We start from the raw sequence: 15956 nt of genomic DNA on the forward strand, positions 1-15956 counted from the left end.
GTGTGAGTGTGTGTGTGTGTGTGTGTGTGTGTGTGTGTGTGTGTGTGTGTGTGTGCAGGCATGTGTGTCTTCCTCTCTCTCTCTCTCTCTCTCTCTCTCTCTCTCTCTCTCTTGTTCTCTCACTTTTTCTCCTATTCAAGAATCTAAATAAGAATTCAATGATGGAAGTCATTACCACTTAAATCTAATAGATTATATTTTATTTTCAGATTCATCATTATTCCAGAAAACATAGTAATATATTATTTACTTTAAATGTTTTACATTTGTGAATATTTCAGAGAAACTTTATGAACAAGAGTAAATTAGTAAAACTCTTCACAATTTCATCTTCAGTTACATTCCTACTTTAGTGAGTTTAGGAGGTACAGGTTGTCTGTAGTTCTGTAGAGTTGCTGCAGATGGTGAACTGCTCATTAACAGATCATTAACTGGTGTGTTCCTACAGGCTGCAGACTGGAAGGAAATAGAACGACGACAAAAGAGATCACTGCATACACAGGAGACTCAGTACTGCTGCCCTGCTCCTGCACTGACCTCCACACCAAACCTCAGAGCTTCACATGGGAGAAAGAGACTTATACATGGGTACAGATATCTCCTGAGAGTGAACAGTACAAAGACAGATTTCAGCTGGTTAATGATCACAGTTCAGGAAATCTCTCTCTGCTCATATCACACCTGACTGTAGAGGATGGAGGATATTACAGGTGTAACACAGAGAGTGAACACAGATACATCAGACTCACTGTTGAAGGTAAATAACTCATTTTTATTCACAATGTTACTTCAGTGATAATCTCATGACAGATTCATCTGATGTTGTAACAGTAATGCAGCATGTTGATGTTTGTTTATTCTCCAGGTTGCACACTGAATCATGAGACAGTGGATGTGACTGGATATGTGGGACATTCTGTTCTTCTGCCCTGCTCCTGCTCTCAACTACAAGCCAAACCACAAACTCTCAAATGGACCATTTATAAAGGAGGGAATCACAAAGAAATCTTCCCAAAGGACCAGACAAATCACTACACACACAGAGTTCAGCTCTTTAATGATCATCATCCAGGAAATCTCTCTCTACTCATATCACACCTGACTGTAGAGGATGGAGGATTTTACAGGTGTAACATCATCAACAGCGTTAAGGACATCAAACTCACAGTAAGAGGTAAAACAACCTTTTATATTTAATTTACAGGAAATTGACTCTAGTGTCTATTCAAAATATATTCTAAATATTTTGACTACTGCTGTATAATAAAATGTTTTATGAATATCTTTATATATTTATGGAAAAGGAATAAAGTGTTAAAATCACATCTGCTCATGTTCTGCCCCTCATCTTTATTTCTGATTCTGATTACATATTATTTGTGTTTGTGTTCTGACCCACATTCACATCTGATTATGATTCCTGGATTAATCTCTAATGGATTAAATATTTCTCTCCTTGCAGAGGCTCCAAAAAGACCTTCACCATCCACAACAACAATCCAGACCACTGCTGAACCAGGTACTAAACACCACTGTAACAGAAAGTCTGGTTCTTTAGTGCTGGTTACTGCTTTACCTTAGAGCAAGAACACTAAACTTAAAAACTACACTTATTTTTGTCTTTTCCTTTTTGTCTCATATGCAACACCAGGTCTGGTGACCAAAAGCTACACAAATCCACAGTCTGAAACACCTGAACAAAGTAATAATCTATTCACTATTATCTTTATTAACAGTTTAAATATTCACATACTTCATACTTTATGTAAATTCCTGAGTTCATTCAATATAAATATGTATTTCGTTGTATGTTTTTTAAATTTGACGTCGAGTGAACTTGGAAAAGTTTTCATTTTTCCAAATCCTTTTAGGGTTTTAAAATGAAACAGTTGCTAAGAAAACGATTGCATCCTCGTGTGTAACATAAAGTGAGGTTAATATTGTAGTGTAATAAATTCGAGGCAGAATAAAAATGCATTGAGGGAAAATATTTTCAATTTATTGTAATTTTATTTTTATAATGATTTTAACAATGGACAGTGTCCCAAAGCAGCGTTGTAGAAATAAATAGATTTCTATATATTTATAGAGGCTGTACTTTATTAGTCCATAGATTTATTTCTATGTAGCAACCACTGGCAAGGAAAAACTCCCTGAGATAGTTTGAGGAACCAGTCTAAGAAGGGAACTTCTCCTCATCTGGGCCCATATCAGGCGATGAATAAATGAGGCAAACGTGGCTAGTCAGGATTCAGATACAAAAGGACATAATAAGTCAGATACAGAACAGATGTTGAGCAATAGTTTCCATGATGACTGTTTAAAGAGTTGTCCTTTATAGTGTGTGTGTGTGGTGATTGTAAGTGTTTAATGCAATAGTATGTGATTTACTACATGTCCCACAAGCTCCTGCACAAATCCCTGTCTAAGATGTTACTATGAAAAGAATGAAAATGAATGTGTTTGGACCACATGCATCACCTCACTTTGTGTTATTGTTGTTACTGTTCACAGAGAAACCAGATTCAAAACACATTATTATCAGCTGTGGTGTTGTTGTGGTTCTGCTGCTGCTGATGATTGTTGGAGGAGTCATGTACTGGAAACACAGAGGTACACACACACACACACACACACACACACACACACACACACACACACACACACACAGATGCATTTACTGTGTCTGGGTTTATTCTATAGAACAGAGAAGAGAACAGATGGGTGAAGGACAAACAGGACAGAAGACACAGAAGAAGCAGGTGAATACATACTTTTATCAGTTTTTACTCACGCTGCTGAATTTGTTTGTAACAAGACTTAAGTTTGCTGTGTGTGTGTGTGTGTGTGTGTGTGTGTGTGTGTGTGTGTGTAGGATCTTACCAAACCTCTGAACTCAAATGTAACATCAGAACCCACTTTGATGCAGTACACGAACAGGTGAGCATTTCTGTGAGCATACTGATTTATTGTTGATGTGTGTGTGTGTGTGTGTGTGTGTGTGTGTGTGTGTGTGTGTGTGTGTGTGTGTGTGTGTGTGTGTGTGTGTGTGTTAGAGTTTGGTTGTAATGTTTCATGTTATTTATTTGTATTTTACAGAATGATTCTGCTGTTCTGTATGCATCGATAAATCGGCCACCTAAAGACACCAAAGCAGAAGAAAAGGTGTGTATTATTCTAAGTGGATCTTACATTTTGTGTGTGTGTGTGTGTGTGTGTGTGTGTGTGTGTGTGTGTGTGAATAAGTATATAAGTGTGTAACAATGCGTTATTCATGCTCAATTCCTGTAGGATGATGTGACGTACTCGACTGTAGTCCACAAGAACACTCCAAAAGCAGCACTCCCTCTAGTGGAATCAGAAGATACTACAGTATATGCTAGCATCAAAACTAACTAACACACACACACACACACACACACACACACACACACACACACACACACACATTATTATTATAATATTTTAGTTACTGTATGTCTACACATGTATACAATCTAACATATAAAAATGATATTTTATATCACCGTTTTTATTTGCATTAAAAAGGGTACTAATATACTTGCAGTAATAATAATAATAATAATAATAATAATAATAATAATAATAATAATTATAATTATAATAATAATCTGTTGCAATGTTAAATTAGATTTTTTTGTGCTTTTTATGCTTTTAAGTAATATTTATTTTTTAACCTTTTTTTAACAGTGTGCATCATTTTTTTAAACCTTGAAAGCAGCAGTTTTAGATCTTCCTAAATGTATTCTTATTATTATTATTTTATTATTATTATTATTATTATTATTATTAGTATTATTATTATTAGTATTATTATTATTATTATTATTATTATTATTATTATTATTATTATTATTATTATTATTATACATTTTTTTATTTTTTTAATTTTTTTTAATGAGTCGATTGTCAATGTTCAATGTTGAAAAACATTATTTGATGATTTTATTTTCAACACCTGTAAACAAGATTTTCAATAAAATTCTGTAAACTTAGACAAGTCAATGGAGTTTATCTTTTGCACCACATTGACAGTATAAAAGTGTATGTTTGGGGTGAGATATCAGGTGTTGGTTCAGTATTTAAATACTGAGGAACTTGATGCATTGGAGAAGAGACGATGGCTCAGTCTGGTCTTGAATGTCTGAAAGCTTCAGTAGCTTTTGCCAGATGACTAAAGGTTGAAAAGGTTTTGTATGAGGGATGCCTGGAGTATCCACAGTGCTGGTAGTACAGTAGATGGCAGGTAATGATGAACTGCTCCAGTCCTTCTCCCTCCCCCGACCATTTCTCCACATTTCACATATTTATACCGAAAGCGAAACTACAGACTTTCAAGTTAAATGCTATTCTAGAAATTGTGTAATTACACTACATATTCTCACAGAAAACAACCGTCTGAAACCTCTTTCCAATCACGCATCATAAGAGGTGTGGAGATGTTTATTTTTGTGTGCTTGCAGTACCACACCATGGTTTAATCCAGGTTTTGGTGAGACAGAGTATTATTATTATTAGGTGTGTGTTTTTGGAGTTCCTTTCCTGGATAAAATACTATTAATCTAATGGACCACCATCTATATACTGTATCTCTCTCTCTCTCTCTATATATATATATATATATATATATATATATATATATATATATATATATATATATATACATATATATATATATATGTATATATATATATATATATATATATATATATATATATATATATATATATATATATACATATATGTATATATATATATACAGTGGAACCCGTTATGTCGATGTCCTAGGGGTCGCCAAAAGCATCGAGGTAACCGATGATGGAGATAAACGAAAATCAAAATGGCGGCAATATACAGTTGTGTTCAAAATTATTCAACCCCCAATGCTGTAAATGGTTTTAGGGAATTTAGTGTACATTTGTAATTGTATTCAGAATGAAATCCTACAAGGACTTCTTAAAGAACCATATGCAACTAAAATGACATCAATTAGTTTTGTAATACAGTAGTAAATGTTTCTTTTGTGAATTCTTCATTGACATAATTATTCAACCCCTTTGAAGACTACCACTCTGAAGAACAGAGGTTCAATGAAGTGTTTTCAATCAGGTATTGAAAACACCTGTGGATATCAGGGAGCAGCAATAAAGCCTAATAAGCACCAATTAGGCAGCTTTAAAATGACTGTGATACTCAGCTCCTTCTAGACATTTACTGGTGTGGTTACAAACATGGTGAGGTCAAGAGAATGGTCCAGGAAGACAAGAGAACAGGTGATTACTCTTCACAGGAAGGGCAATGGCTATAAGAAGATTGCAAAGATGTTAAACATACCAAGAGACACCATAGGAAGCATCATTCGCAAATTCAAGGCAAAGGGCACTGTTGAAACGCTACCTGGTCGTGGGAGAAAGAAGATGCTGACTTCGACTGCTTTGCACTACCTGAAGAGTAGAGTGGAGAAAAGTCCCCGTGTGACTGCTGAGGAACTGAGAAAAGATTTGTCAGATGTGGGTACTGAAGTTTCTGCTCAGACAATACGGCGCACCCTGCGTAATGAAGGCCTCCATGCCAGAACTCCCAGGCGCACCCCCTTGCTGTCCCCAAAGAATAAGAAGAGTCGACTGCAGTATGCCAAAAGTCATGTGGACAAACCACAGAAGTTTTGGGATAGTGTTCTGTGGACTGATAGAACTGTTTGGGCCCATGGATCAACGCTATGTTTGGAGGAGGAAGAACAAGGCCTATGAAGAAAAGAACACCTTGCCTACTGTGAAGCATGGCGGGGGGTCAATCATGCTTTGGGGCTGTTTTGCTTCTGCAGGTACTGGGAAGCTTCAGCGTGTGCAAGGTACCATGAATTCTCTTCAGTACCAGGAGATATTGGATGACAATGTGATGCAGTCCGTCACAAACCTGAGGCTTGGAAGACGTTGGACCTTTCAACAGGACAATGATCCCAAGCATACCTCCAAGTCCACTAGAGCATGGTTGCAGATTAAAGGCTGGAACATTTTGAAGTGGCCATCGCAGTCACCAGACTTAAATCCGATTGAGAACCTCTGGTGGGACTTAAAGAAAGCAGTTGCAGTGCGCAAGCCTAAGAATGTGACTGAACTGGAGGCTTTTGCCCATGATGAATGGGCGAAGATACCCGTAGATCGCTGCAAGACACTTGTGTCAAGCTATGCTTCACGCTTAAAAGCTGTTGTAACTGTAAAAGGATGTTGTACTAAGTACTAAGATTGAATGTCACTTGGGGGTTGAATAATTATGTCAATGAAGAATTCACAAAAGAAACATTTACTACTGTATTACAAAACTAATTGATGTCATTTTAGTTGCATATGGTTCTTTAAGAAGTCCTTGTAGGATTTCATTCTGAATACAATTACAAATGTACACTAAATTCCCTAAAACCATTTACAGCATTGGGGGTTGAATAATTTTGAACACAACTGTATTAACGTGCTTGGAATGTCTTTATGTACATGATGTGCGTTAATAAATGAGAATGTGCATGCACGTGTTTTTGGAGGGTTTTTTTACACAACAGCGTTGCTGCGATTTGTTTGATGAAGGCATGCTATAAAAATACATACAGTACATGTTTATCTGTCAGGAATCCACCTGCCATGCCCCTTCGGCAGGTGCTTTCTCGGCCGCTTTCTCTGAAGCTCCCGGCTTCAATCGCGCACATATGGAGCTCGTTTATCATCATCACCAGCTCCTATTTAAACTTCCACACTCTCACCGTCCTTTATTGTTGGTATATGTTGGTTCACGGCGGTCGTTGTTATCGCTCATGCGTATCCCGGTACGTGCCTTCCGACCGGCACTCCTACCAAGCGCGGCTTTCGCCTCCCGTTCATCGCATAACATTTAACAACAAAAAGGCATATGTGCACAAACTAACAGCAGAGATTCACCAGTATACAATACAAACACCTGTAGCAGCTGTAAGACTTGATTTTCCCGCCACTTTCGCGAGTTCTTCTGCGGCTGCACAGTGCCGATCGAGATAACCGACGTGTATTGGCAAATTTTCCCCCCCTTGTGCTCGAGATATTAGGGTCCGGCGACATAAAAAAAGTCGACATAACCAATAAAAAAATGCTTAGACAAAGCGAGAATTTGGCGGTTCCACTTCAAAAACGTCGACTTAATAGGGTTGTCGAGTTAACCGAGGTTGAGATAAGTGGGTTTCACTGTACATTTATTTATGTATTTTCCCATTTCTTCATTCATTAATTTCTGTATTCTTTGTACATATGTATTTAAGGCTGTCCTAAGCTTACTCTTAAACAGGATTGGTTAACAAAGTGAGATATAAGTGAGAAAATATGAAACTGAGCAGAAATACCTGACAACAGGTAATTTGTTAAAATGTTAAAATATAAATGGTTAATTACGGGTAAGTAGAGTGTTTCACCAGCAGAGGGCGGAGGTAATCAGTAGTTTGAATTTAGTTGCCTTTGTTTTGATTAAATAAATAAAAAATCAACACTATAGTTTGCTGAGAAATGTCAGTTGTAATTAACATACAATATTATAAATAAGTAAATGCAAACATAAATGCAATAATAATAATAATAATAATAATAATAATAATAATAATAATACATTTCTTCATTCATTTATATTTGACACATATGTCATATCTCGGCCCTCGAACATCCGACATGCACATTTGGCATATCCACTCGTAGGGGGAGACAGAGTGGGTCGCAGCCGTATACCTCTCGAACACAGGCCCGCTCGGAAATCTGGGAATTCTGTGACATTCCGGGCCCCATACAAAATGAATGGGGAATCCAACCCAAAATAATTCAGCCGGATTTGGCCCCACACGCTCGTATGTCCACTCATCCAGGGTGGGCAGTAGATCGCACCCATACAACCGCATTTATCGATAACCCCGGGAGCAATGAGTTAGAGGCAATTAAACACTCCCCATTGAAATGAATGGGAAAACACATATATCAAATCAAACAGCCTGGTGGGGGGAATGCATAATGGGACATGCTCTTATCCCACATCTAATAGGGTAAAGGGGGGTAAGGTCACAATAATAAAGCAAGAGGGACATGTGATATATTAACAAACTCTGCCAAGCATAAGGAGTTGCACTGTGTGTAATATAGTGACATCACGTGATATTTGTAACCATGCCCAACGGTTTGAAGTGTCACACGTCCAGGTCGGAGCCAAATTTAAGGACGAAGTAAGCTAATAGGTTTGTGGGCATGGCCAAACACTTCAACTTCCCCCACTCCGACCTGGACGTGTGACACTTCAAACCGTTGGACACATCTGAACACTCAAGGCGAGGGGAGTCGAACCCCAGGTCATGTGATGACGTGCGAGGTACAGCATGAACAGCATGCGTAGTATCGAATGCTCGTCTCCTAAAGTACGATCGCGTCTTGCAGTGGGCACTTCAAATGACACACTCAATACTTCCGGAAATGTCACATTCTAGTTATTATTATTTTTCTTTTTACAGTTTTTAAATAATTTATAGCTCCAGCACAAAGTCCATGTACATGCAACCCCTGATATTAGGCAATGATACTGTTTCTGATTCTGAAGTGTCTAAAATTATATAATAATTATACTGTGTAGAAAGGGATATTACACATAATATTAAGTCCAGGTTTAAATTTTTACTTTTAGACATACATAGAAAACCACTAACAATCTTGACGAAATGCTAACAACATAGACATTATCCTCACTAGCACATTAAACACCATTGCCCACATCTGGTTAACAAAGGTTATAGAAAAAGCACCACTGTATAATAAATATACTCACAGCCTCAAGAGAACAGCCTGCAATCTGGAATAAAATGGAGGTATTCAGAATTGCATATAAAGACAGTATGCTTATATACAGACAGGCGCTAAATGCTACTAGAGCTGACCACCTGAGAAAACTCATAGAAAACAACAAAAACAATCCCAGGTTCCTTTTTAGCACAGTAGCTAAATTAACAAATCAGGTATCTGAAAAATGTATTCCATCACAGTTTAAAAGTGAGGACTTCATGAATTTCTTCACTGAAAAAATGTGAAGTATTCAAGTCTCTTCTGAATATTATGAACTCCTCACTATTTTTAGGTCACATCCCTAAACCCCTCAAGTTGGCAGTTATTAAGCCCATTATTAAGAACCTAATTTGGATCCAAACACACTAACAGATTACAGACCAATTTCAAATCTCCCATTTATATCTAAGATTTCAAAAAAGATTGTGTCTGCCCGATTATGTTCCTACTTACAAGAGAACAATATCTTTGAAGAGTTTTGAGGCTTCGAGTCTCTGGCCAAAGCATGTTGGAGGCATCTTTCGATCAAGACTGCATTCTTGTTGGCCATTTGCTCTTTTAAGAGAGTAGGAGATCTACAGGCCCTTTCTGTGGCCCTGTCAGGGATCCACCTGCCACGCCCCCTCTGTGGTTCTCTCTCAGCCGCTCCTGGCGCTACTCACCGACACCTGTCACTCGTTAACGGTTCCCCCCTATATAAGCTCACGTTCTGACCCCACTGGCTGTCGGATCTACATGATTGTTACAATGATCTTCAGGACTCCGTACCCCCAGAATTCCCCGCTGGTTCCTGCTCCTGGTTTCCACTCTAAGGATTCTACTCACTATCAGCATTATACCTGCTTTACGGACTCTCCCCGCGTTACGGATCCTACCCACTTTACGGATTATCCCCGCTTCATGATCCAACACGGTTTACAGAGTATCCCCACGTTTCAGATCCTACCCTTCTTCCTGAAGTTTACTCCAGGTATGGCTAGTGCCTTTTTGTGCCCCAAGGTGCCCTTAGTCATCCCATGACCTGTAAGTTTACAAGCATTCTATCCTCCTCCTTCTCAGGCCCCAGACCATGAGAAATTGGAACGGCTGTGCTTCCTTCTCCCTTACAAAAGCTGGTGCTCTCTCAATTCATGTGCCATTTATACTTAGACTCCTTAGACGTCTCTGCTATGGGACAATGTCTGTTGTGAAAAGTGCTATAGAAATAAACTTGACTTGACCTTAAAGATGATCAACAACAGAAACAATGTCATTACAGTTATTGTTAAATTAGAAATTTGTTTCAAATGAAATTCCTGTTAGGAGGCTCCATATGAACAAACCATGAACTAATATAATTAGCATTATTGGTGCAGTAACCATGAAAGGCCACTAGACTGAGAAATCAGATCAGTGATGCAGTAGACTGCAGATTACTGTCACTTTTGTTTAAGGCATGAAAATGAATAATGTTTAATAGTTTATTGCCATTAGATGATTGATAATGTAAGTTATCAGAGAATAGACTCAGTTCTAATGTGCTAAAGACATATGAAACTTCCTCAATTCTGTGGTTAAGGCCATGCTGCTAAATTGGCTCTTCCTGTGTGAACTGTGAGTGTGAATGTGATCTATAGAGTGTTTATTATGATCAGACGTGGTGAAGCAGTTGGTCAGTGTGTGTTCAGCTCTAATACAGTCTTTGGATTAATGTGTGGGTTCTGGTCCTTAGTAAGAATGAGGGTGTGTTTTCTTCTCCTCCTCATACAGCTTCATATCACTGAAGGTGAGTCTGCTGTTCCATCTCTCTTCTTTTAAATATAAATAGAGTGGAATCTCGATACTCGCGACCTTGACACCCACGACCTCGGAAGTTTGCGACTTTTCATTTGGAACTGAACTAATCTAATCGGAAAATCTGGTAGTTCGAGTTTGTACTAATAAATTGTTAAGGCCTTTAACACATAAAGTCATGCAGTAAACTTCCTCATGATACAGGAATGTAAGATGAACACTAAACATTAGAAGAGATTTGGTGAGTTTTGGAGTTTTTCTGTTTTTCTGTTTTCTGCCATCAAACCAAATATAAACATAAACATGAGAAAATGTTCATCATGTTCATTCACTTCACTACAGTTTCTTCTCATGTGCTTTTATTTACTGTTACTTGTCATGGTTCTTGTTATGAAAAATCCAGAATATTTATTTATATGTGATTAACAGAGCAAAAAACTTACATACTTTAGTACCAGATCACTTAATGATCTACACACATCAGTAATCTGCAAGTAGTCACTTAGACCTGATTGACAGACCAGATAGCAACTTACACACCTGAGTAACAAACCAACAGTCACTTCCACCTTTGAAACTAATTAGATAACAACATACACATCCCATTAACATCAGATAGTGAACTAAAGACCTGCATAACAAAAGATTTAGCAACTTACACACCTGAGTAACAGACCAGAGAATCAGGTGCATGACACATAAACATTTGTAAGAGTCCAGATAAAAAGCCAAACAATATATTTATCTACAGTGTGTATGTAATGGTATGAAAATTTACTTTGACTGAACAAATATATAAATGTAGAGATTTAGAAATCCTCCCTACAAACATTTAGATGAAAATACTTTGCCAAAGTTGGTAGTTGGAGACTAACATCTTTATTGGAGAGTTGTTAGTAGTTCATTTTATCCTTGTGGTCCAGTTGATCTCAGAGCAGTTGGACAGGATATAGGTGTGGTGACTGGACAGGCCATTTCATGATAGATATCACTCCAGATGAACGTATGACGTATGATTTGTATTGTATAGTGAAGTTGGTTGCAAAAAGCATTGAAGTTTGGACCCAACAACACAAACCAATAAGCTTTCCCCTCCATGTTTGGCTGTGGGTGTAAAGCAGCCTGCTAACATCTTCAACCCTGTTCTCTATCTTCTTCTATTAGAACCAAAGATGTCAAATTTTAACTCATCTGTTCACAGAACTTTCTTACAGTCGTTCACAGTCCAATTGTTGTGTGTTTTTGTCTTTTAACTATTTTGATGCATAGAAACAAATGGAACATGTGTCTCAATTAATAAATAGTGTTTATCATGTGATAAAACATATGAAAGATGATGTAAATGGTGTGGTGGAAGTGTGTGTGTGTGTGTGTGTGTGTGTGTGTGTGTGTGTGTGTGTATGTGGTACTAAGAGTAAATTATTAAATACACTCTTCACAATTTCATCTTCAGTTACATTCCTACTTTAGTGAGTTTAGGAGGTACAGGTTGTCTGTAGTTCTGTAGAGTTGCTGCAGATGGTGAACTGCTCATTAACAGATCATTAACTGGTGTGTTCCTACAGGCTGCAGACTGGAAGGAAATAGAACGACGACAAAACAGATCACTGCATACACAGGAGACTCAGTACTGCTGCCCTGCTCCTGCACTGACCTCCACACCAAACCTCAGAGCTTTAGATGGGAGAAATACATATGGTATACATTTTTTATATGGGAAAAGATATCTCCTGAGAGTGAACAGTACAAAAACAGATTTCAGCTGGTTAATGATCAGAGTTCAGGAAATCTCTCTCTGCTCATATCACACCTGACTGTAGAGGATGATGGAGATTACAGGTGTAACACAGAGAGTGAATACAGATACACCAGACTCAGTGTTAAAGGTAAATAACTCATTTTTATTCACAATTTTACAAGTGTCTTGCCCTCAATACCATTAAGGACATCAATCTCACAGTAAGAAGTAAAACAACATCTTGTATGAGATCTTTGGGGAATTATCTCTAAAGTCTCTCCAAAAAATATTTTACATATTTTTTACTATTGCTGTATAATCAAATATCATTCAGTGTTTATACTGTATATTCATGGAAAATAAATCAAATGTCAAAATCACATCTACAAAGGTTTAGTTTTATGTTCTGCCCCTCATCTGTATTTCTGATTATGATTATATATTATTTGTGTTTGTGTTCTGACCCACATTCACATCTGATTATGATTCCTGGATTAGTTTCTAATGGATTAAATATTTCTTTCCTTGCAGAGGCTCCAAAAAGACCTTCACCATCCACAACAGCAATCCAAACTACTGCTGAACCAGGTACTAAACACCACTGTAACAGAAAGCATGTTTCTTTTTGGTGTTGGTTTCTGCTTCACCTTAGAGCAAATCTCAAAAACTACACTTTTTGTCCTTTACTTTTTGTTCCAGATGCAACACCAGGCCTGGTGACCAAAGTCTACACAAATCCACAGTCTAAAACATCTGAACTAAGTAATAATCTATTCACTATTATCTTTATTAGGAGGTTAAATATTCACATACTTCATACTTTATGTAAATTCCTGAGTTCATTCAATATATATGTATTTTGTTGTATGTGTTTCAAATATGACCTCCAGTGAACTTGGAAAAGTTTTTATTTTTCCAAATCCTCTCTTAATGCATATATTGCACTCACTTAAAACCATTCGAACAAACATATCATGCATTAAGTAGTTATCATTTAAGTCCACTTGTATTTTTCCAGGGTAGAACCTAATTTGAACGTGCAAATAATTTTACAAGTTTTCCAGTCGCTAAGAAAACGATTGCATCCTCGTGTGTAACATAAAGTGAAGTTAATATTGTAGTTTAATAAATCGAGGCAGAATAAAAATGCATTGAGGGAAAATATTTTCAATTTATTGTAATTTTATTTCTATAATGATTTTAACAATGGACAGTGTCCCAAAGCAGCGTTGTAGAAATAAATTGATTTCTATACTCTAAACTTCTGTACCTCACTCTGTGTTACTGTTGTTACTGTTCAGATTCAAAACAGATCATCATCAGCTGTGGTGCTGTTGTGGTTCTGCTGCTGCTGATTGTTGGAGGAGTCATGTACTGGAAACACAGAGGTACACACACACACACACACACACACACACACACACACACACACACACACACACACACATGCATTTACTGTGTCTGGTTTCATTCTATAGGACAGAGAGAGAACAGATGGGTGAAGGACAAACAGGACAGTAGACGCAGAAGAAGCAGGTGAATACATACTTTTATCAGTTTTTACTCACGGTAATGAATTTGTATGTAACAAGAGTTAAGTTTGCTGTGTGTGTGTGTGTGTGTGTGTGTGTGTGTGTGTGTGTGTGTGTGTTTCCAATTCCTGTAGGATGATCTGACTCGACTGTAGTCCACAAGAAAACTCCAAAATCAGCACTCCCTCTAGTGGAAACAGGAGATACTACAGTATATGCCAGCATCAAAACTAACTAACTATCTAACACACACACACACACCCACCCACACACACACACACACACACACACACAATTTTTATATTTTAGTTACTGTGTGTCTACACATGTATACAATCTAACATATAAAAATTATATTTTTTAATCACCGTTTTTATTTGCTTTAAAAATTAAAAAAAAAATTGGGCAAGGCAAGCAGCAGTTTCAATTTACATGGATTACAAGAATTGAAATATTTTTAATACAGTCAAGAATATATACCCAAGGTTAGCATGCATGGCCCTTTTTCTGCTTGATTTGACCTCACCACCTCACCAGTTCAGGGCTTCAAATTAGTGGCTTCATTTAAACACTTGGGGTCACAGCACAACCTTACCAAATCAAGAGGTTAATTGGTTTTTGCACAACTTCTCTTCCATCTAATCCAATCTAAATTTAAAGCACATCTAGTGCCTTGTATTGACCTTTTTAAAATAATGGATTTGTTAAAAAGATACTTACAAACCTTCAAGACCTCTTTTTTTAATCCATTTTGGGTACAGGAATTTCTAACCTTCCTTTTCGCACTGTCATTCCAGCAATATCTTATATGTACGGCATGTAAGCGAGAAGCGAGACTTTTAATCGGAAGGTTAATTTTATAACTCAAATAACAGAAAATGAAGGGACGCTACAGGTTTCACTCATGTCAACCAAAAACATGGATCTAATCCTAAAGCAGGTACTAAAGAATAGATATTTGTTTATTTTAAAATATCTCTCCAATTTAAACTTCCACTCTTCCTGCTTGGCTCAGTTTAACTTACTTCAGCTCAGGGAAAAGGCTTAAACATAAGGCTGGGGTTAACCATACATGTGTTCACCATCACCCAGTACCCCCTTCTTGTAACTACACTTACAGATTCATACTCTGAGCTCTTTCTGCACTTTTTGCTCTTTTGTGCGATATCCTGATGATGGTGGTCAGGGTTTTCGCCACACTTTGATATGTGACGCAACTCAAAGTGTTTATGCAGAGTCTGTAAAAGTGGCTCAAAAACACGAAGTAAAACCAAATAAGCACATGTTCGCTTCTATTTTTATATTTTTATATATATTTTTTTTTATATCAGCACAACCACATGTCTGTGAAGGCATCCTAGGTCATAAAAAATAATCAGTGCTTAAATGGTTCTGATAGAAGAGTATCTGCAAGAGTGAAAGGGAAAGTTTATAGGACTGTGGTGAGACCTGCGATGTTGTATGGTTTAGAGACAGTGGCATTGAGTAAAAGACAGGAGGTGGAGCTGGAGGTAGCAGAGCTGAAGATGTTGAGATTTTCATTGGGAGTGATACCATGTAGGATGTTTTGGAGACAAGGTGAGGGTGGTGAGATTGAGAGGGTTTGGACATGTGCAGAGGAGGTACATTGGGTATATCAGTAGGAGAATGCTGAGGATGGAGCCACCAGGAAAGAGGAAAAGAGGAAGGGCAAGGAGGAGGTTTATGGATGTGGTGAGGGAAGACATGCAGGTAGTTGGTTTGAAAGAGGCAGATGTAGAGGACAGGAGGGCATGGAAATGGATGATCTGCTGTGGCGCCCCCTAATGGGAGCAGCCGAAAGAATAAGAAGAAGTGCTTAAGTGCATATAATTTGATCCCTTATATGTTTTAAAGTATTTATTCAATAGAAAATACAATGTGTATTTTGATGACGTTCAATGTAATTTAGTTTAAATATTTATTAGATTACTGTATTGTTGATCATAACAAGACTATTACACATTTTTAACAAAACGTGTGCATGTCGTGTTTAAAGTTTATACAATATGCGACTATTAAGTTAATTTGATGACGGCATAT

At 37.4% G+C, this 15956-nt stretch overlaps 2 protein-coding genes across 5 annotated transcripts in view; both read left to right on the plus strand.

Annotated features, from left to right (window-relative positions):
- Window positions 1-3562, plus strand: part of LOC124401427 (Down syndrome cell adhesion molecule-like) — a 29868-nt gene extending 26306 nt beyond the window's left edge. For 3 of the 4 annotated variants that reach the window (XM_046873741.1, XM_046873745.1, XM_046873744.1), the window contains exons 2-10: window positions 449-757; window positions 866-1174; window positions 1463-1519; window positions 1640-1702; window positions 2515-2613; window positions 2704-2762; window positions 2876-2940; window positions 3100-3165; window positions 3292-3562. In XM_046873741.1, coding sequence (XP_046729697.1) covers window positions 449-757; window positions 866-1174; window positions 1463-1519; window positions 1640-1702; window positions 2515-2613; window positions 2704-2762; window positions 2876-2940; window positions 3100-3130 — 992 coding nt within the window. In that variant the 3' untranslated portion in view covers window positions 3131-3165; window positions 3292-3562. The remainder of the gene's footprint in view (window positions 1-448; window positions 758-865; window positions 1175-1462; window positions 1520-1639; window positions 1703-2514; window positions 2614-2703; window positions 2763-2875; window positions 2941-3099; window positions 3166-3291) is intronic. The other variant, XM_046873742.1, reaches the window with a different exon arrangement.
- LOC124401683 overlaps window positions 1-14275 on the plus strand; it is a 51641-nt gene extending 37366 nt beyond the window's left edge. The window contains exons 6-9 of the mRNA XM_046874114.1: window positions 13063-13125; window positions 13665-13751; window positions 13842-13899; window positions 14030-14275. Of these exons, the coding sequence (XP_046730070.1) occupies window positions 13063-13125; window positions 13665-13751; window positions 13842-13899; window positions 14030-14039 (218 nt within the window). The 3' untranslated portion in view covers window positions 14040-14275. The remainder of the gene's footprint in view (window positions 1-13062; window positions 13126-13664; window positions 13752-13841; window positions 13900-14029) is intronic.
- The last annotated feature ends 1681 nt before the right edge of the window (window positions 14276-15956 follow it).

The sequence above is a fragment of the Silurus meridionalis genome, chromosome 18 (genome assembly GCF_014805685.1).
Source record: "Silurus meridionalis isolate SWU-2019-XX chromosome 18, ASM1480568v1, whole genome shotgun sequence".
Classification (NCBI taxonomy): domain Eukaryota; kingdom Metazoa; phylum Chordata; class Actinopteri; order Siluriformes; family Siluridae; genus Silurus; species Silurus meridionalis.